The following is a 22755-nucleotide window of genomic DNA, read 5'->3' on the forward strand; positions in this document are numbered from 1 at the left end:
GTACATGTTGGCAATGGAATACAAGGCACAGTGGAAAAGAGCTGAAGTTCTGGAGTCCCACAGTCAGGGTTTATATTCTGGCTCTGCCATTTACCAGCTGTATGACCTCGGCTCTCTGGGAATATTTCAAGGACTCAGTTTCTTTAGCTGTAAAACGGGATGATTATAGTATTAACTGGTAGAGCTATGGTGAGGATTAAGGATGCTGATATAAGTGAAATACATTGAATATTTCTGACACGGATTATTATGCAGTAATCTAAAAAGATTCGGCAGATTTTATATATATGGAAATAGAGAGTTGTTTATAAGATGTTATAAGAAAGAAATGAGGTTACGGAATATCAATGATATAATGATTCAACAGTTGGTTTTATGTAGGAGGGAAAATCCTGGGCATAATTCACTTTCTACTTTGTAACTATTTGTATTTTTTATCTTTAAAACAAAAGCATTTAATACCTTATTCACTAAGCCACAGGAGGGAAGCTACCTTTTTTGTTTTGTTCACTGCAATATATCATAATATCTGGCATATCACAAGCAGATGATAAATATGTGTGTTGAATGAATGTAGAAAAAATAATAAGTTGTGTTTAAAAGGAAATTCCATAAGCCAAGAGTTCAAAGATGCAGCAGTTCTTCACCAACACGTCCCAGGGTGTAGACCTCAGGGACAAGTCCTCAAAAATGAAGCAGAATTCAGGGATGAGGGTTGCATATTGCTCTTCGGTGTGGATGCCTCAGCTTCCTGAAACATGGAAAAGAGGGGAAACAAGCCCAAAAGTACTGGGATCCAGTCCCTGGTTCTGTTCAGCACTTCCCAAACAGGCTGAATCTGAGAGCTGAATCATGTTTTAGAAGTGCAGGGCATTTTGGTGCCATTGAGTCATTATTACATCAGAAAACCCAAGGCCCTAAAAAAATGAGTTCTTAAGTTCTCACAGAACCTGAGATGCGCCACTCTGCCCTGTGTTTTCCAATTCCTGCTCTAGTGCTGGCTCCTTCCTCAAAGGACTGAACATTGTGGCCATTTCTGATATAAATGAAGTTGTTTTGAGGGGCCGTTCATTCATTTGACTCCTAAGAAACTCAGTTCTCTTAAGCACAATTCAGTGGCTTGCGTCTCTAAAGTTCACTGATCACCCATCGCTCTTGCTCTTTATTTGTAAAGAACAAAGGGACTAGGGATGTAATTAACTCACCCACATTTCCCATTGTCTGTAAGTCTTTTGTGCAAGCATTGATTGTTGTTTTTATTGCTGAAAGCAGAATTGTTCTCCTAGCAACACACATCCAGAAAGAGAGCCCAGTGAGGAACTCAGCAGGTGATGCTGTTGAAGTTTGACCTTACAGTTTGAAAGAATAAAAGAAAAAGCCAAAAAAAAAAAAAAGAAAAGAAACCAAAAAACACTAATTGAGCAGAGGTTATTATAAATTGATTACTATTCTATACTATTAAATGCTTTGGGAGAAAAGGCATTTGGTTATTTTTAAGTGCATTTAGGAATTCAGAATATCAGCCAGCTGAGCTCCCAAGTACAGGTCCTCAGGGAATTCAATTTAATGAATATTTAAGAACAACCTGTTGTTAACTTATTACAATTAACACAGGTAAATGGAGGATTCAAATGTGCTGCTGGCAAACGGTCTGTTCTCACTTTTATATCTTAATCATTACTTACTCATACACTGATGTTTACTCTAAGGTGGTTTTGCTGGGAAGGAAGAATATGCTTAGCAAAGTAAGATGGTGTGGCAGAAGGGAGCTTGAGATTTGGGATCAAATATGGCTGGATGGAATATTGGCGCTGTTCATTAGCACAGGTGTGTGATCCTCAGGAAATTGCTGAAATCCCCTGAACCTCAGTTTCCTCCTCTGTAAAATGGGGATTATAACACCTATTTCAGAAGCTTCTTCAGCTGATTCAACCAAATCCTGTTAAAAGGCCTGCTGCTTAGCTCAATAAATTTTAGCTTCTTTCCCTCAAAGTTAAGCTTTTCTCCTCTGTTCATCTAAAAAAATCAAGCTATGAATTACTGATACCTTTTCATAGGAAAGAGAAGACAGTGTTTTGGGTTCTTTACCCACATTTTACACATACATTTGACTTTATCCAAAGAATACTTTGAGTTGTTGCAACCATCGGCACGCTGAGAAAACAAAGGTGAGGAGGAAAAGTAGGCTCATGCAGATTCAACTGGAAAACCAGATGCCACAGAAGCTTCAGGAGTATCTAAATTTGTTCCTCCCTCTTTTCCTTCTTAACTCCTTAAGATTTGTGGGCAGTATCATGTAGGATGACGACAGCCAAAGGGAACCATCCAAGGCTCTGGGGTGGAGGGAGCTCTGCTTGTTTAAGGAACTGGAGCTCAGTGGGTGAGACAAACAGTGGCAGGAGATGTCTGAGAAGTTGGCAGGGACTGGATTAGGTGGGGAATTGCAGGTTGGCATTATAAAGTCTGTATTTTAAGTGCAATGAAAAGCCACTGGAAGTCTTTAAGCAGGAAAGTGATATGATTTGATTTATTATTTTAGATGTGCACTCTGGCTTCTGTGGGAAGATTGGATTGTAGGGGCTAAGTATGGGAGCAGAGAGATAAGTTAGAAGGTTGTTGCAGTGGTTTATTGCGTTTGGGTGCTTTAGAGTGCTGGAGAGAAATATTGTGAAGGTAAAACAGACAGTCAAAGGTGAGGCTTAAATGAAATAACACAAATGAAGTGCCAAGTGTGTAGTAGACATTTAACAAACACAAGTTCCCTCTCTCCTTGGTGCTACAATTATATTAACAAAGTGATGCTTTTCTCTGAAATTGGTTATAGGGAGATGGTAAATTAATAACCACATTTTCTCAGCTGTGGATTTGCTCTTTGGAGGTGGGCTGACTGGGAGATGGAGGTCAGCTTTTGCAGATCACAGCCTGCCAACTGAAAACACATGTGAAAGGAGGAAGAAATAATACAGAGAAGCAGGAAGCAGGAAAGGAGGGAAGAGTGATGTGAAAAAAAGACTGGAAGGAACAATTCAGGACCTTATTCCTCTCACAGGGTCCATGACAGGGGTGTGGCTGGCTTCTTCAGTACCTCACTCCTCAAACCCCCAGGGGGAGCATGCAGATAGGTAGGTGCAGAGGTTGTGGGGAGCATTTTTGGGCTCCAACCCCACAGCAGCATGTTGGGGTGAGTGCTTCCAACTCTCAAAGCCCCAGTGGGCATGTGTTACGGTGCGTTCTTTCAGCTTTGCCGTCTGCAGGTGGCTTGTGTTAATCAGTTCAATTAGACCCTCTGCCTTATCGCAAGAGCAGAGGGCTTTCTGTATCCTGAGTTCTTGCCCAGTGTACCAGAAAAACTGGATTGCAGGTGGCTTTGTAGGATGCGTGCAAGGTTTTGTTGAGAGGTGGGGGTGGCTTTCAGCAAAATGGATGGGTAGCCAGAAGGGGGATGGAGTGGGAAGGTGGTCTTCCCCTGGAATCGGGCTGCCCAGGGCCAGACTCTCCTTTGACTGCCTCTGGCTGAACTCCCGTCGGTGTCTGTATTGTTGTTCCACCGTTGCTGCTCTGCTGGTGTCTGCTGGTGTGTTCCTCTGCTCCTCTTGATGTCCAGCTGCTTGTGTGTGTGCCTGCTAAGGTCTCTTGAGTTTATATGGGCACAGGATGGGGAGGCATGACGGGCCAGAGTGATCTCGGAAAATGCAACATTTGAGCACAAAAACAAGAGTGCCTGCTCTCGCTTAGGTCCATGGGCAGAGGCCTGAGGGTGGAGCCCTTGCCCAGGACCCCACCCTTCTCTACCCAGCACTTCCCTGCCCTTCTCTTGTATCACTGAGAAATGTGAGGACATTGCTGTGTGTAGAAGGTGCTGGCATAACAGCTGGATTTGTGTCCTTCGAAGTGACAATATAGGTATATCAGGGCAGTCTGCTGTGATTAGAACTGAAAAGAATCTGGAGGCCACATCATCTACATTCCTCATTTTAGGAAACAGCTCTAGTGAGAAAAAGTGACTTGTACAAAGCCATGCAGATAATGGCAGAGGCAAGGCTGGTAGCAAAATAGAATAGGAAGAGATAGTGTTAAAGTAAGGGGGTGCAGCCATTTATTCAGCAAATATGTATCAAGCTCCTGTTCCATGTTAGACCCAAGTCTAGGCACTGGAAACACAGAGTTAAGTAAAACAGACAAGACTCCTGCCCCTATGGAGCTTACATTCTCATTCCTCCTCTTACAGCCACTCTGCCACCGCAGTCCACCTAGTTTGCCTTCATGAATTGGTTTCCTCTTCTCTAAAAAAGTAGTAGTAATATCTCTTTAATTTCAATTAATTCATTTATTCATTCTGCAAATATTGACCAAGTATATATGATGTGCCAGGCACAGTGCTAGGAGCTGCTGACTGAAAAGGAAGCAAGATAGAACCAGCTCCTCCTTTCAGATATAAGGAACTAGAGGCAAGATGGTTATCATCTTAAATGCCATCAAAATCCCCTGAAGCCCTTAGGAGGTAACTGCTGTCCTGGCCCCATGCCCAGAGCTGTCAATTCCACTGCTCTGTGGTGGGGCTAGGCATCACTATTTTCATAAAACTTCCAGGTGGTTCTTATGGGGGTGGGGCAAAGAAGTGCTGGAGAGGCAAAGATAAAGGGTCATGCAGGTTGTGGCTCAGCGGGTAGAGAGTGTAGCCTATTGGGCCAGGGCTCTTGGGACTGGGAAATTCTTCCCAGAGGAAGTGACTCATCAGGTGAAACCATGAGTAGGACTAGTCCAGGAACAAGAAGTGGAAGCAGCGTCTGGGAAGGCCAGAGCCCCCAGAGGTTGCTCTGAGGGTAGAAGGGTAACAGATGTGGACCATGGTCCATGGCTGGAGACGAGAACTATGCCATTGTTCCTTTGCCTCTTTCTCTCCTTTTGTTCTTCCCAGCCCTACTTCCTTCCTGTTATGCTCTTTCTCCTACAATACACCATGCTGAAAGCACAACAGCTGATTCTCCAGCTTCTAATAATTATCTGAAAGAGCTTCCTCCTGTCATCCATCTCCTGTCCACTGCTCCTCTGCAAGGCAGGAGTGAGGCTCCTGCTCCCTTCCCACAGCTCCCAGCTCAATTGCCTCCCTGCAGCAGAGGGAAGTGCTCTCTTCGCTGCATGATTTTATCAGTGTATTCCCCAAACCCTCCACCTGCAGGTGCACAAAGACAAAATGCATTATTTTCAGATATTTGTTTTGCAAGTAAGTACTCAGTACCCATCAGCTAATAACCACATTGGGTGTGTTTGACAAATAGTCATTGAGTGTTATCATAAATCTATATCTTGAAGAGAGATTCTTATTGTTAAAAATATAATTAGATCAAAGTTTGGTATTTCTCCAGGGTGTAAGAAGTTCATGGATGTATACCATAATCAGTAAGATGTACGTCTGTGCATGGCGTCTGCCATTGTGACTCTAAAACAAGAGAGAAATCTGACATGCTTTTATGTCCTAAAGAAGGAAGACATTCAGTGACCTGTTTAAGCCTCTTCTAAAATAACCCTCAGCAGAGCCTGAGCTCATTCTCAAGGCAAGGGGGTGGGGGAAATGGGGTGCACAAACAGTTTTGATCCTGTGCTGATGTCTGTTGACTTAAGCAGAGAGTACAGCAAGCTTCAGAGTTAAGGAAAGGCTGACACAGAGGTTGAGAAAGAAAAATCAGTCAGTTTGCTGGAAATGTCATTGTCTTAAGCAAGGGTGGGGGGAAGTTGGAGAGTCCTTCTCTTCTATGTATAATCTTCTAAATGTAAACATTTTAAAAGAGATTATATTATTTCTCCTGCCTGTGTGGTTACCCCATCTTGTCTCCTCCTCTGTCCCCATTTTTCCCAGTTTTGGCTATTTGACATATAAGTGAGACTAGAAACAAAGGTTGTTGTTTCTCATCCAGGCAGCCATTTGTCCACACTTGCCAGCAAACTGAATTTGCCAAGAACTCTCACTCTGTGGTCTCTGGGAGAGGCAAGATGATAAGCTTGTGCCTCTGATAAAGCCTGCAGCCTGGGATGATCTGGGCCGGGTGGGGAGGCTGAATCCATGGGAAATTGCATCCCTTGAGGAGACTCCTCTGGACTCCTCTCTGCCTAGAGGCATTGATGTTGTAAGAAATGAAGGAATGGGGTCAAAGGTGGGTAGCATCCACAACTCATATTTACAGAGCCAGAGCTGCAAACAAAATCTGGCCACGAACAGTTTTCTTCTCCAGTTGACCTCACTAGATGCCTCTTCCAAAATTCCAAGCCATCTGGGGGCAAACAGGGTCTTTCTGAAAATTGGTGATGTTATGGAATGGTCACTAGGTTTGGATCCAAACTGCCTAGTGTGAGTTTACTATAAGCTTCAAGAATCTGATTAAGTTCCAACATTTCTCTGAGCCTCAGTTTCTTCTGTGAGATGGAAAACACTGTCTCTTCTCAGGGCTGTTAGGGACTTTAAATGAGCTGACTTAGTTAATACAAATAAACTGCCAGCACAGTGACTGGCACACAGAAGGACCTCAGCAAACTGAGTTTTCGCTCCTTTTTCCTTTGCTAAATGAAACCAAACAATTGCAAGCCCCATTAGTGTATAAGAGACATTGATTTGTTCATCTCTGAAGGTGTACGCACAATATAAAAAGGCTTCCTGAACTACTCAGCAGAGCAGGATAGAGAGATGTATGTTTTGCTGAGCTGATCATAAATCTGAATGAAGTAATTATGTAAAGTATTCAAGAGCAATTCAGTAAGAAGATGCCTCATCTGCCTTGATGGGCTTTTCAATTACTCATTTTTAGTACTGCGTTATACTGTTCTCTAGCAATAATTATTAAACATTTCAACTGTACTGCTATATAAAACTTAAAAGGCTGATTTATTTCCTAGACATTAGACTACATAGAATAAAATTCCCCAATTACATGGTTCTATTTTTTTTTAACCTGTTTATCAGTGATTTTCTAGTATTGAGTCCAAACTGACACCAGATTCTCATGTGAAACAATAAGGGAAAAATGTAATAGGTCCAAGGGTTGTGATTAGTTTTGGGGTCATGGAGGGTATGAGTACAGACCCCTACTTGTTAGTCCCAATTTCTGAATCTGTAAAATGGGGAAAATTCCCACTTCACATGATTATTTGAAATAATGGATGCAAAGTGTTAGCAAGGACCTAGAGTCTGCACCACGTTTGGTGGCTCACATCTGTAATCTCAGCTCTTTGGGAAGCTGAGACAGGAGGACTGCTTGAACCCAGGAGTTTGAGACCCACTTGGGCAACATAGTGATATCTCATCTCTACAAAATATAAAAAATAAAAAAAATACCTAAGCATGGTGGCATGTGCCTGTGGTCCCAGCTACTCAAAAGGATCGCTTGAGTCCAGGAGTTCAAGGTTGTAGTGAGCTATGATCTTGCCGCTTCACTCCAGCCTGGGCATAGAGTGAAACCCTGTCTCAAAAACAAATACAAATAAAACATTTTAAAATAATATAGGGTATGTACTTATTAAACACTAGATATTCTGAGATTCCCTGGCTTTTACATACAGCCAATGAGAATCTGCCCACTTATTCAGTGTATATGCATCAGTCACCTACTAAGCTATAGGCACTCAAGATGCCATCAAGGTCCATTCTCTGATTATCACTTCAATAACTCAAAGTTATGGTCATCAGGCATCTTGCAGCTCCAGGTCCCCTTCTGGGCTCTGTACACAGGACGTCTTTAATCATCAATGCATAGCCACATAAGGATGTGGCCTTGCAGAGAGTTGGGTGACTTTACTCAAGGTCATTCAGTAGCTGAGGCAGAAATCAGTCTTGGGTCTGCTGGCTCCAAAGTCCACATGTTCTCTCCCCCTACCTCATACTAGCACTCAGGATTCCAGGAAACACATTTCACCTGGTTTGAAGGATAATTCTTCCCTCTCTTCCTGGTTTTTCTAGAGAAGATGGCTCTTTTCTTATTGAAGATAACCCACCCCTGATAAATTACCACTTCCCCAAAGTCTATCTCTACTTTTCTCTGCATCTTCCAATTCTCACATGGAAGATGAAGCTTTCTATTTTAACTGAGGACTATACTGTGATTCAGGCAGTGACCCCTGTATGTGTGTGTGCCCAGCTCTACTGGAGCCTGTCCATTGTACTTCAGGCTCCCAAGCCAAACTGGATTTAAGTGCAGGCCAGCTGGGCTGGTGCCCTGGATACCAGTCTGTAAAGAGCACCAAAATGCTGCTGGACATGTAATGCAGTGAAGAAAATGGTTTTTACCAGAATTGTTGAGAGCAAGTGGCACATGAGAGTGATAATAACAATATTTATCACTGCACAGTGATTATAATACACACAGTGATAGTTTTGTTGAAAAACTTTCTCCTTAGTTCAGCTAAAACTGGGCTCTTGTCACATGACCAGGAAAGATTAGGCTCGTGGACACATAAAAGGGTGAGGAAAACAGAATTTATTGGGGGAAAAGGAAAAAGTAAAAATAACTCTCAGCAAAGTGAGAGAGAGTCCTGCTAGTGGGTTTCCTGCCTCACACATTGAATCCCAGGTCAACACACAGGAACAGAAGCGGCCAGGCTCCTCCCCACTGAACTTCCTGAGGCTCCACCCCATCCTCCCAGTGTTCAGGTGGGCATTATTTCAGAAAGAATCAGTCAGGAAAGGGTGGCTTCATTTAGGACAAGTAGTCTGGTTTTTGCTGTTTTAGGCTTAAAGATGGGGTTCTGCCAAGAACCCGTGTCTTCTGTCACTAGCTTCTCTAACAACTTTGTATATGAATTTATATTAACCCTTCTGGCGCATTGAAGTAGCAGCTATTATCAGTCCCCATTTTACAGGTAAGGAGAATCAGTTCAGAAAAATTAAGGAACTTGCCAGAGTCACACCAGTAATAAATAGGCTGTTGGACTCTCCCAGGCCTTTGTATTGCCTCCTGGTAGGGGGAAAACCCCCAAGAGCCCTTAAGAGACAAGAGCTGATATCTCAGTGACCTTCCAAGCCTCTTAGTTGCTGGTGAGATATGCAGGTTTAGGGCAGCAATTGAACTGCTCAGGGTAATAAAGAGTGAGCAGTGCCGAGCCGGCAGTCTGCCTGGCCTCCTTCTCCCACGTAGCACTCAGCCTCTCCTCCAAATGAATGTTGGGCAAATATTTAGAGAATATCATTTTGAAAGCAGGCCAGGTTATTAGCCTTCCCCGAGTGCCTACGTGTCTTGGCCCAGCCTTGCTCCCAAGCCTGGCCCGCTGTGTTGCTACGGATATGTGGAACAAACCACATAGCAAGGAGGATTAATCTGCGTGTCGGGGAGAAATGCAATCTGGTGGTTCTCGGGACTAAACCTCTGTGGACCGGATGCCACACGGCCAGTGCGGGAGGGGCCGCCAATGGTGCTCATGGCCATATCACCTCCCCCACAATCCCACGTGCTTCTTAAGTCTGGGAAGCACAGGGTACACTCCTGGGAAGAGAAAATAAAGCCGGTGAGATTTTTAAAAGATGAGTAAATTGAAGGTAAGCACCCGTTTGAAGAGATGCTAGTGCAAAAGGGATGTTAGTCCAGAGAAATGCAAATCAAAACGACCACGAGGCACCACCTGACAGTAGTCAGAATGGCTATTGTTAAAAAGACAATAACAAATGCTGGTGAGGCTGCGAAGGAAAGGGAACTCTTAGACACTGTTGGTGGGAATGTAAGTTAGTTTAGCCACTGTGGAAAGCAGTTTGGAGATTTCTCCAAGAACTAAAAACAGAACTACCATTTGATCCAGCAATCCCATTACTGGGCATATATGCAAAGAAAAATAAATTGTTCTGCAAAGAAGACATAAGCACTCATGTTCATTACAGTATCATTCACAATAGCAAAGACATGGAATCAACCTAGGTGTCTGTCACTGGTGAATTGGATAAGGAAAATATGGTACATATATACCATGGAATACTACATAGCTATAAAAAAAGAATAAAATCTGTCCTTTGCAGCAATATGGAAACAGCTGGAGGCCATCATCTGAAGCAAATTAACTCAGGAAAGAAAATCAATACCACATGTTCTCACTTGTAAGTGGGAGCAAAACATTGGATTCAAATGGACATAAAGATGGGAACAATAGACACTACAGACTACAGGAGAGGGGAGAGGTTGACGCGGAAAGATCTGAAAAACTACCTTTTGTGTAGTTTTTCCCATCACTACCTGGGTGATGGGGTCATTTGTAACAAACCCGCCCATGTACGCCCTGAAGTTGAAATTATATTTTTTCAAAAAAAAGATGCAGTAACTTTTGTGGCAGTTGGGCTGGAAAGTGGGAGTATTTGTAGGGAAAAGGGACAGGATTTAAGCCTAAATATTTACAGCTTAAGGGAGAGGCCACTGACAAAAAGTATATGGAATAACACAGCCAATGCAGCCATTCAAATTATGTTTCTGATGAGTTCAGAAAAACCTGGGAAAATAATGAGTCTCCTAGGACAAATGGAAAAAAACCAAGACACAACATTATACAAACAAAATGAGCACAGCTATTCACAAGTTTTAAAGAATAAATGGAGAAAAGGCTAGAAGGACACAAACCAAACTGGAGGATTTTTTTTTCCTTCACTTTTCTGTCCTGGTTAACTTTTCTATAATAAACTTATTTTTAAAGCAATAGGAGCAAAATCTTCATTTAAGTTTTTAAAATCTGTATTGAAAGCTCTTTCATAAAAGACCAAAGCAGCTGTCCTGCTTTCCATGGCTTTTAGACTGAAAAAATACACATAGGAAATTAGTAAGAGGTGACTTAATGACTCGGATTATTTTCTTTGGATTCTCTCTCAGATTTTACTGAGGTAGTTAGCCCTTCCTGGGCAGATTCAGCAGTAATAAACTGCATTAATTTCACTTCCAGAAAAATGATATCAAATTTAGCTATGTGGGATGATCATAATAGCACCAAATTATAAACAACATGTTCAGCATGCTGAGGTTTGTTAGGTAAAATGTAAACTAAATATAAGATGATCTATTCTGCCATTAAAAATTTTATTGGGAAAAGAAATATGGTCATGATATGTTGTGAAATGAAAAGATGGGTTATAACATAGGAAATATACTTTAATCCTGTCTTAGAATTGCATTTATGTATGTGTATGTATGTATAATCTGAAATGATATATACCAAAATATTAATAATCTCGGGGTGGTGGAATGATCAGGAATGTTTGTTTCATATTTTTTGCTCCCCTATGTTTTCTGGTTTTCTATGATGAACAAATACCTGTATGGAGTAACTATAAGAAGCTTCTTTCTGCTTCCCCTCTTAAGGATGTCCTCCTCCCAAGTTAGCCAGCCTGTGGTGTTGATGCTTCCCTCTGGGGATGTGGGCCACAATCGGTTAGGAGGGGTGTACAACATAAAAGGGGAGCCACAACATACGGAAGGCCTGTTACAGATGCTGGATGCTTCGTCATGGATATTGTCATCCTCATTTTGCAGATGGGAAAACAGATGCAGAGAGGTCAAGTAGCTTGGCATGGTCAAAGTCATCTAACTAAAAAAGTGGCAGAGCCATGATTTAGTCCAAATCTACCTCACTCAAACAGTGATCTACTTTTTAGTCTACCACGCTACTTCCCATGATACCTCTAGAGAAGAAGTATTTACAAGGTGGTGTGATGGCACATATCTTCTCTCATTCCCCACCTTGGTCCCTAACTGTCAGTGCCCCCTACACTCCCTGACTCAACAGTTCATATTTAGATATCCCAATGCCATCTTCTCCAGACCCAGCCCACCCAGTACCCACATACCCAGACCTGAAACTGCTGTTATCACATCACTAACCCTGATAGAATCCTTCATCATGGTGCCTCAGCATTGACCACTGAATCCCCTGAGTTGTTCCCTTAATCACATCTCACATCCCCCGCAGCATATGTGCCTTCTTACCTCAAGACAGTTTCTAAGATTAGCCTCTCCTGACCACTCTGTTCCAAACCCATGTTCACGGGACCAGTTTCGTTCAATGGATGCTGTTCCAAGTTCCTGTTCTAATTATCTGACTTGTCCTTGATTCTTATGTGGGAACTGGAGCCCATACCTGACTACTAGGGGTGGACTACTAGAGCCCATACCTGACTACTAGAGGTCAGGACTGCTAGTCCTGACCTCTGTGTCTGGGGCTCTACTTCCTGAAGACAAATGTCCCAGGTGCTACTTATGTGGACTTTGGAAGAGTGTTCTCCTAGATGTCTCACTGCCATGGCCTACCCATGAGTTAGAACGCTTGTAGCTTCATCTGGGACCTTGATACTGTTCAGGTTTATCTCTTGAGGCTTGTGTCTGTTGGACCACAAAGTGTGAGGAGGTGACATATCGGGGGAGAGAATCCAGATTAGAGTTGAGGAGGGGAGTCAAGACTAGATTTAGGGAAGAAGGGTTGTGTGTTCAGATCTGAAAAAAGGCCATAAATAGGCTGAGGAAAGAGTAGGCACCCTCAGAATAAAGGTGGGTCATGATGTAGATTTCAAAATGGGTATGTCATGTGACTTAGGACTAAGACTGTGTTCAATGAAAAGTTTTAGAAGCCTAGAAAATTCATTCTATTAGCTTAAAATGCCCCTAACATTTGAAAAGGCATATTCATGACCAGATACTTAACCAGTTGCTTTAACTATAGGCTGGCAAGTAATGGAGAAATCAAACCTTGTCTACCTGTCTACACTTGGTAGACATCTGGGTTGTCTTATCTGGCTGGATGGGGACAAGGCACAGATTAAGATTTCTCCCTCTCTTGCAGGGAGTCAAACAGCTGCCTTACCAGCAAATCTCTCCCAAAGTGACTTTAAACTTAATCCAAAAAGTTTTATTTAAACCTATATATAAAATAGAAATGTAATCATTGGAATTTTGTAATTAGGTCCTTTAAAAATATTGAGCTCGGTGTGGTGGCATATACCTATCATCCAAGCTACTCAGGAGGCTGAAGTGAGAGGATCACTTGAGCCTAGGTGTTCACGGCCAGCCTGGGCAACATAGCAAGATCCCATTTGTAAAAAGAAAAAAAATTAAAACCTCTTCATCTAAACTAATAAATAAATCATCATTGCAGAAAATTTAGACAACACAAAAGTTATACAACGGAAATAAAAATCACCTGTAGTACTATTTACTGGACACAACCACTCCATTGTTTTAATTTTCTGTCTCAGGTATTCAGAAAAGAAACCACAGATTGAAATGAATGACTGTCATTTTGTTGGTGGCTAACATGGTTGGCTTCTGAGATCTACTCTAGATGGCAACAAGTGTGGAGACTTTTGGGATTGGGAGAAGGTATGAGCACAGGTTCTGATAGGCACAAGGCTTTTTAGAAGAAGCTGATATTTTCTGAGAAGCAAACATTGTTTGGAGGATTCTCTGGATCCAGGGAAATAACTCCTTCTGTTCAATGCTTAATTACCATCTGGCAACTGAGGTTGTGGATAAACAACCGTATTTACCTGAGGTAGCGTCTATGGATTGGAGAACACTCTTCTTTGTTTCAGTTCTTAGCCAAGGATCTTTGTCTTATGTCTCCTGGGATCTTAGTCAGAGTTCACTTGGAAAGAGCATGGACTTTGACTTCAGACAGCCCTTGGTCTGAATCCAGACAGATCTCTCTGAGCTTCAGTTCCTCATCTGTAAAATCTTTTATTCCTATCAAAGATCTAATGACATGACCATGCTAAGTACCCGACAGATAGTAAATGTTAACTAAATGTGAGTGCCTTTGGCTTTCCCAGCATGGTCACCCAGAACCTTTGGATTTCTCAGCATGGTCACCCAGAACCTTCCCAAGGATTTTAAAGACTTAGGATTAAAAATTCCTGCCAAAGTTCTCTTCGACCATGAGAAAACAGGGTCCTCACTGGACTCACAATCCTGCAAGTCCAAGAAAATCACATTGTTTGGAAATCTACCTGCACATCAACAAAGCTGCAGAAGGGAGTCTAAGACCCTTTAAGAAAATATGAAGTAAACATTATTTACCAAGTACTTTTGTGTATGTTGGAGTAGAGTGGGGTATTTTGTTTTGGGTTGGTCCAGTGTATGTGGTTTCATAGGACTAGGATTGGCTAGAGGGAAATTTCCTGCCTATCATAAAGGAGATGGCACTACTAGGAGGGGCTGTAGCATAGGGGAAATAGAATGGACATTACAGCCAAGTAGGTCCAACCTCAAGCCCAGCTCTGCCATTCTGGGACTTTGGACAGGTTGTTGAACCCATCTGCATCACAGTAGTTTCCTAAAGGGTGGGTTTAATCATGCTTATTTTTCAGTGTTCAAGGGAGTGGAAATAATATATGTAAAGTTCTTCATCAAGAGAAGGTGCTCAAAAATGCTAACTATTATTATTATCAAGGTTATTAATAGCCATCTAGGGAAACAAAGTCCAAATTCAGAAGGAAGTCTAGGGAATTATCTAATTAAAGGAGCTGAGACACATATTGTAGCCAAGTCATACAGCCAGGAACCTCACATCCAAAGGGAGGAGACAAGTACACTTAGTTCCTTTTTTAGTTTGTTTTTAGATAGTGTCTCTCTCCATCACCCAACCTGGAGTGCAGTGGCACAGTCACAGCTCACTGTAGCCTCAATTTCCTGAGCTTAAGTGATCCTTCTACCTCAGCATCCCAAGTAGCTGAGACCACAAGCATGCACCACTACAGCTGGCTAATTTTTAAATTTTTTGTAGAGATGGGGCCTTACTGTGTTGTCCAGGCTGATCTCAAACACCTAAGCTCAAGCAATCCTCCTGCCTTGCCCTACCAAAGTGCTGGGGTTACAGGCATGAGCCACTGTGCCCAGCCTATACTTCATTCTTATAGTACACACCTGTTATGTACCAGGTACCTTCCAAAGTGATGATGAAATAATGACTATTTTAAAAAGGCTTTGGAAATAGAAATTGACCAGGCTTTGGCAGGGGAAGACACATGAACAGTGTAGACAGTATAGGAAGCAAGGAGAGAGATGGCACAATGTGAGGCTAGAGGTAGGGAGGCAGGAATTAGCCCTGTGTGGGATTTCAGTCTTGATTCTGGAAGCAATGAAAAGCTGTTGGACTATTCTGAGGAAGGAGATACTATATTGTAATGTTTGTATTTTTAAAAGGCCACTGTGGCTTGCAGTTTAGAAAACAAGTTGGAGAAACATGAGAGAGTATAAAAAGACAGTTAAGATGGTTTTACATTAGTTCAGAGAAGAAATGCCGTAGCTTAGTCCAGAGTAATAGCAGGAATGGTGGTGGAAGTTCAGGAGATATTTGGAAGGTAAAATGAACAACATTTAAATATGGAAGATGAAGACAAGGAAGAGCCAAGGGTGACCTCCAGTGTTTCTGACTTGCACAATTGGAGTATGACCAGGTTAGATGGAAGTTGGTTAATGGTTAGGTTAGTTATTAACAGGGTAGATTTGAGGTGTTTCTGCTACATCTGAAGGTAATGCAAGTAAAAGAAAGTTGGAGATATATGCCTGGAACTCAGAGAAGCAGCCAACACTAGAAATATAAACATGTGAATCATCTATACAGAGGTAGTAATTAAAGCCATGAGTTGAAAGAGATCACCTACAGAGAAAGAATCAAGTCAGAACAGGGGAGCGTTTAGGACTGAGCCTTGAGCAATTTCAAATTTAAAGGCTGGTAGTGGAAGATGAGAAGCCAAAGAAAATCGAGAGAGAGTGAATGGGGGAAGTTGGGGGAGGGCACCAAGAAGGAGCTATGGCACAGAAGGCAAGGGAGGAGAGTATGGAGAAGGACTACACAGAATCCATTAGATTAAGCATTGCAGAAGCTTAGCTAGAGTTATTTTGGGAGTGCCGTGTGGCCTGAAAATACACAGAATTAGGTTGAGGCATAAGTGGGAGGTGAAGTGAAGACAGTAAGTATAGCTACCTTATTCAAGTAATTTGATTGTGATAAAGAGAAGAGAGATAAGGCCATAACTAGAGGGGGATGAAGGGGTAAGTTAGGTCTCAGTTTTTTAATGGGAGAGATTTGAATGTGCTTAAAAGGCAAATGGGAGCAACTCAGTTGGAGCAAAAGGTGAATCTGGAGAAGAGTCAGGAGATAGTTGTTAGATTTAGGAAGTAGGGATGGGACCTAGACAGTGAAAAAAATTAGTGAAAAAATAGTCTAATGGAGCAATGGAATGTAATAAAAAGCCCAGAAATAGACCCATACAAATATAGTCAGCTGATCTTTGACAAAGGAGCAAAGGCAATATAATAGAGCAAAGATAGTCTTTTCAACAAATGGTGCTGGAACAACTGTATATCCACATGTAGAAAAAAAAGAATCTAGACACAGACCTTATACTCTTCACAAAAATTAACTCAAAATGGATTATAAACCTAAGTGTAAAATGCAGAACAAAAAACTCCTAGAAGACAACACAGAAGAAAAGAGATGGCATTGGATGTGGCATTGATTTTTTTAATACAACACCAAAAGCATTATCTATGAGAAAAATAATTGATAATTTGGACTTCATTAAAATTTAAAACTTTTGCTCTATGAAAGACACCGTCAAGAAAATGAGAAGACAAGCCCCAGATTTGAAGAAGATATTTGCAAAAGACATATCTGATGAAGAATCACTATCCAAAATATGCAAAAACACTTAAAACTCAACATTAAGGGCTGGGCACAGTGGACCATGCCTGTAATCCCAGCACTTTGGGAGGCCAAGGCAGGTGGATCACTTGAGGTCAGGAGTTCGAGACCAGCCTGGCCAACACGGTGAAACCCCATCTCTACTAAAAATACAAAAATTAGCCAGGTGTAGTGGCACACACCTGTAACTCCAGCTACTTAGGAGTCTGAGGCAGGAGAATCACTTGAACCCAGGAGGTGGAGGTTGCAGTGAGCCAAGATTGTGCCACTGAACTAACTACAGCTTGGGCAATAGAGTGAGACTCCATCTGAAAAAAAAAAAAACAACAACAACAACAAAAAACCTCAACATTAAGAAAGTAAACAACCCAAATAAAAAATGGGTAAAAGACCCAAATAGAAACCTCACCAAAGAAAATATACAGATGGCAAGTAAACATGAAAATACATAGAGGAAACTTAAATGCATATTACTAAGGGAAAGAAGCCAATCTGGAAAAGCTGCATACTATATGATTGCAATTCTGTGACATTCAGGAAAAGGTAAAACTGTGGAGATACAAAAGATTAGTGGTTGCCAGGATGTTGATAGTGAGGGAGACTGTGTGTGTGTGTGTGTGTAGGGGTATAGGGACAAGAAATATATGGGATTGCTATACTTTCTACTCAATTTTGCTGTGAATCTAAAACTGCTCTAAAAAAATAAAATGTATTAGTTTTTTTAAAAAATGAAGTTGGATCCCTAATCTATCATATTAAAAAATAAACTCCAAATGGATTGAAGACCTAAATGTAAAAGGTAAAATTATAAAGCTAATGGAAGAAAATATTGGAGAATACCTATATGATCACAGTTTCTTTAGGCAAGATCATAAAAGTGCAAGCCATTGGAGATAAGTTGATGAATTTGACTAGACAAAAGTTATTTCTGTTAAATGAAGAACTGCAAAGGTAAAATTAACCTCTGGGTGACAGAAAGGAAAAGGTATTTGTAAATGATGAGGTATTCATATCTAGAAAATCCCCCAAAACAGCAAGAAAAAGATAATAATATCAACTGACAAAGATTCTAAGTAGACAATTTGCAGAATGGCAAACCTGAAAAATTTCTGAAGATGGTCAAAATTGCTAGCATTAAAATAAGAAGATACTACACTATACGCATCAGATTGGAAACAATTAGAAAGTCCAGTAATAACAGTTACTGGTGAGGATATGGGATAAATTAGGAACACTGGTACATAGCTCTTAGAATAAAAGGTATAGCCATTCTGCAATACTCAGTGAAATTAATATGACTATACCCACAACCCAACAACTCAGCAATTCTAAACTCTGGTCCAAGTACAGCAGCATGAGGTTCTTTATTGCATCAGTATTTGTGGAGACAAGGAACTAGAAGTCAGCTAAGTGCCCCTCACTAGAAGAATGTATAAGTGAAATGTGGTTTATTCATACAGTGGAATATTAGGCAACAGTCAGAAACAAATTACATTTACATGTAGTAACACTGACATAGCTCAATAGCATAAAGTTGAATGAAGGAACCATTAAAACACAAAACAATTCTAAATAATACACACACTCTGAATAACATATGTTAAATACTTAGGAGTGAGTGCTAAATAGAGGAGGAAAAATGGAAGTAGGATAAAGACTATCAAGATAAAAAGTAATAGAAATGATCTTTGCTTTGTCCAGTGCTAAAATTATATGCTAAGCTAAGGAATTTGAGTGACGTCATTCCTTTCGTCTGTTTTCCTAAAAAGAATAGGAACTTTAAAAGTAAAATAAATACAATATAATTTAATAAGATGGTATTTTGAAGATTAATTCAGATAAAGCACTTAGTGCCTAGCACATATTAAACACTCAATGAATGTTATCTATTAATGCCATTAACACTATTCATGATATAGCTACTACCAATCCATTGAAGTTGGCACTTAAAACCAGTTGGATTTAGATTATTTTCCCCAAAAAGATCCTTTCAGGTCTAATATACCATAGGTCTGCAAGAGGAATAGGCAAGTATCACAGAAGGCCCAGAAGTAAGCAGGCAGGAAAACAGCTGGAACATCCTTAGAGAATGGGAAAGGCTACCATCTTGATGCAGCATCATAGGAAACTGTGATGGTTAATTTGGGAGAATACTGATTAGTAAATATAATGCACTGATTAAGGAAGTAGGAACTGCACTAGTAAAAAGTGCTATGGAGCAGGAAGACTTTATATACTTTGCTATGCTTCCTCTTAAAGGGTGTTTTCTTTTAACATTTAAAATTTTAAGTTCTAAAATTATAACTGAGTTACAAAGCTTGGTTACATAGTGTTTGAGTTGAATTACCCCACCCCCAACTTCTTCCTTCCCCAAAGTGGGACACAGGTTGTTCTATTGAAATAAGCAAGATCATCACCTAGTGGTTAATTCCTCAAAGTACTAATATTGGCATATTGGACACAAGATTTGGTCCCAGAGAGCAAAGATGTGCCCAGTCCTTGTCCTCATACAATGTTAATTCATTCAACAAGCCTTGAGTGGGACTTTATGCCAGGTACTATTCTGGTGCCTGGGGATACAGAGTTGCTAACACAAAATGACAAGTTTAAAAATAAAATTAAGGAAGTACCAACTTAGAAGCCTAAGTGCCCTCTCAAAGTGATGTTGCATTTTCATATATTTATTTCCCACTGGTTTTCCGTAGATCATAGATGAAGAAGAAACACAGTTTATGAGCAATTGCCCTGTTGCAGTCACTGAAAGCACTCCACGGAGGAGGACGAGGATCCAGGTGTTTTGGATAGCGCCACCAGCAGGAACAGGCTGTGTGATTCTGAAGTAAGTAAACATGGAATCCTTCCCTGCAGTTTATCAAAGACTGTGGTGTGATTGCAGGGGAAAAAAAAAAAGTTCTTTACTGAGGATCAGAAAGTTGTGTTATCTCTCTGCCCTCCCTTATCTAAATTCTCAATAGCACCATAGACTGTCATTGGTGAAGTGCTCCCTAAAGATTCATTTGCTGAAATCTCTGTTTTCATCAAATAGGATGTTTCTCCTGGCTACCCTGTCTTGTTAGAGATAATTATACTAGGGTTGGTTAAGAAAAATTACAAACCAGGTGAAGATAATCTTTGACTTTTTCCATCTGGAATTTAACACTTTTTCTTTTCTCAGAACATGCAACACCTAGAATCTTTAAACTGTGCCTGGGCTGCCCTGAGACCCACAATGTGACCTCCATTAGCCCCGAGCTCTGCTTTATGATCCTATCTTCTTCCTTCCCCATCAAAATGGCCCTCTGGTGCCACTTCCTATCTGGCCTCCTGATCCTCCTTTCAGTGAGTTATAATAGGTGATAAAAGGTATTAACCAGCTAAAACGGTTTTCCTCTGAAAGGTGGTATTGTCTCAAACCTGTATCTCCAAACTCATGTGCCACAGAATGATGGTTTGGGAAATGTAACAGATGGGTAGGAAAAGCAATTTTTCTGTGGTCACATGTTTGCAAAATGCTATGTACTATATACCCTTCTTGCAGATTCACAACACTAGCATAATGAAGGTTTTGCAAAGTCCTGGCCAAAAAAAAAAAAAAAAAAATCTGTTTAATTTGGTTTCACCCAGTATTTTTCAAATTTGTTTGATTGTAAAGCTCCTTTTTTTTTAATGGTGACATCTATTAACATTCGCCAGTTTGGTGAAACACAGCCATAATTTAAGTAGTTTTGAAGTCCTATATGGAATGGTGCTGAGAATGTTAGGATTTCATACTGGAGAATTAGTCATGGGTAGATGGGCAGGGCTCCAATCCTAGCATCCAAGAAGTCCATTTTTTTTTTTTTTTTTTTGATGGAAGTAGGCACTGAGACCTCCCCAACAGTCTTTTTCTTCTTTAAATCCTTGAAAATCTTATTTATGTATTTGGTTCATTTGTCAAATATAGTCATTTTTGACAGACTTACAACTGTAGTTAACTGCAGCCCACCCCTGAGGAGATGCTGATAAGAAAGCCCACCTAGGCCTTGCAGTCCCTGCAGTTCCTAGATTTCCACTGTGCCTGGCTTATGGAAAAAGCCCCAAAGAGACTCTGAAGCATCTGTCCATTGTCCAGACTCAGCCCTGTCATTGTTTGGCCTCCCTTTGCTGCCATCTGTCTGGACATTATTTTTTTCTTTCTTAGTTGAATGCAAGCTGAGCATCCTTTCTCTGGTTCCTTGAGCAGTTTGGCTCTTGACATTAATCTACAGTGGTCATTAAAAAATATATATCAGTAGAATTTTGAAACATGAAATCATATCTTTAAATGTCAGTGTATAACATGTCTATAATATCTAGTTAAAATGTGGGAGAAGGCCCTGTGGAAATGAACAAAGACCCCTGAAATGAGAACAGAGGCTGTGCGTTCAGAGCCTGCTGTATAACAAGGGAGTCAGCTGCCATTACTAGCATTTGGCAGAATCTGAAAGGCAGTGAGAGGACTGGGAAAGCCTTCTAGTGAAAACAAGAGAAGACTGATTGGAGGTTCGTTGGCATGGAGAAGCTGGAGGCAGGCTAACTACAAGTGGCGCTTCTTATGCGATTGGTTTGGAGGGCATATTTGGCTTTCTGTGGTTAATTCTGAGTTGAAAGTGGAGGAGTTGGTGATGGCAAAAAATAGAGCAGTTGACAGGTCCTGGACAAGTCCTGATATTCTTTATCGGTTGCTGGAGCCCAGAGACGGGGGGTCAGATTACTATGGTCATTGTGATAAATAGCCTTGCTGTTTTCTGTTACTTAGCCCAGAGACTGGGTTCCCTGCTTGCCCCTTGGTGCCCATCCCACTACCCATGACAGCCCAATGGCTCCACAGAGCCTGGAGCGCTAAAGAAGTTGGGTTGAAAATGTCAGATCTTTGTGAAGAGTCTTCCTGCTCTAAAAGCTCTTGTCCCTCTGGCCAGATCTCTGGTTTTCTTTGATTTATTGTTCTTACAACCCAGAAGCATTTGATCTTTTTGGTGGAAGCCAGAAAGCCATCTCTTGTTTACCCATTAACAATTGACATACATGTACATACGTTTATCCATTAGCAGTGAACATGTGTGCCTTCTTCATTTACTCATTCTTGCAACAAACGCAGCGGAGCTTTTGTTAGCCCAGGCATCCAAGATATATATGATGAAGGCATGTTTTCTTAAAAAATTTAGTTATTATACTTTAAGTTTTGGGGTACGTGTGCAGATTGTGCAGGTTTGTAACATAGGTATACATGTGCCATGGTGGTGGTTTGCTGCCCTGTCATCTACATTAGGTTTTTCTCCCAATGCTATGCCCTCCCAATCCCCCACCCTCCAGGCCCCACTGTGTGATGTTCCCCTCCCTGTGTCTGTGTGTTCTCATTGTGCAACACCCACTTATGAGTGAGAACATGCGGTGTTTGGTTTTCTGTTCTTGTGTCAGTTTGCTGAGAATGCTGGTTTCCAGTTTCATCAATGTCCCTGCAAAGGACATGAACTCATCCTTTTTTATGGCTGCATAGTAATTCATGGTGTATATGTGCCGCATTTTCTTTATCCAGTCTAGGCATGTTCTTAACCCTGGAGGTTCTTACAAGTCAAAATAAGGGAGAGAGAAAAAGTCAACTAATGTTTTCTGTAGTACCAAGAACTCAGTGCACATCTAGCAGGCTTTGTCTAATTTGATCTTCACAGAAAACTGCTCCCATTTTACAGAGGAGGATACAGGCCCTGGGGAAATTAGGCAAGTTTTTTAAAGTCATGCATCCTTTTAACATAAAAGTCCATGTTCTGCCTTTCTTTTATTTATTTTTTCTCTGAAGGAATCATATATAAGCTACAACTATTTTTTTTTAAAAGAGTAATTTTATGGGTAAGACATAAATACATTCACATTGTAAATTTCAAACAATATAGAAAGTAGTGAAATACATAAAAGTACAGAATAAAGAAAAAGTTAAAAATCCATGGCATCTTGGCTGGGTGCAGTGGCTCATGCCTACAATCCCAGCACTTTGGGAGGCTGAGGCAAGCGGATCACTTGAGGCCAGGAGTTTGAAACCAGCCTGGCCAACATGGCAAAACCCTGTCTCTACTAAAAATACAAAAAAAA

General features: G+C 41.0%; 1 protein-coding gene across 3 annotated transcripts in view; it reads left to right on the plus strand.

The window, feature by feature from the left end:
* Window positions 1–22755, plus strand: part of SPON1 (spondin 1) — a 293127-nt gene that overhangs the window by 62806 nt on the left and 207566 nt on the right. For all 3 annotated transcript variants that reach the window (XM_017525789.2, XM_037737501.1, XM_017525788.2), the window contains exon 3: window positions 19356–19489. In XM_017525789.2, the coding sequence (XP_017381278.1) occupies window positions 19356–19489 (134 nt within the window). The remainder of the gene's footprint in view (window positions 1–19355; window positions 19490–22755) is intronic.

This window comes from Cebus imitator, unplaced genomic scaffold, assembly GCF_001604975.1.
Source record: "Cebus imitator isolate Cc_AM_T3 unplaced genomic scaffold, Cebus_imitator-1.0 Scaffold39, whole genome shotgun sequence".
Classification (NCBI taxonomy): domain Eukaryota; kingdom Metazoa; phylum Chordata; class Mammalia; order Primates; family Cebidae; genus Cebus; species Cebus imitator.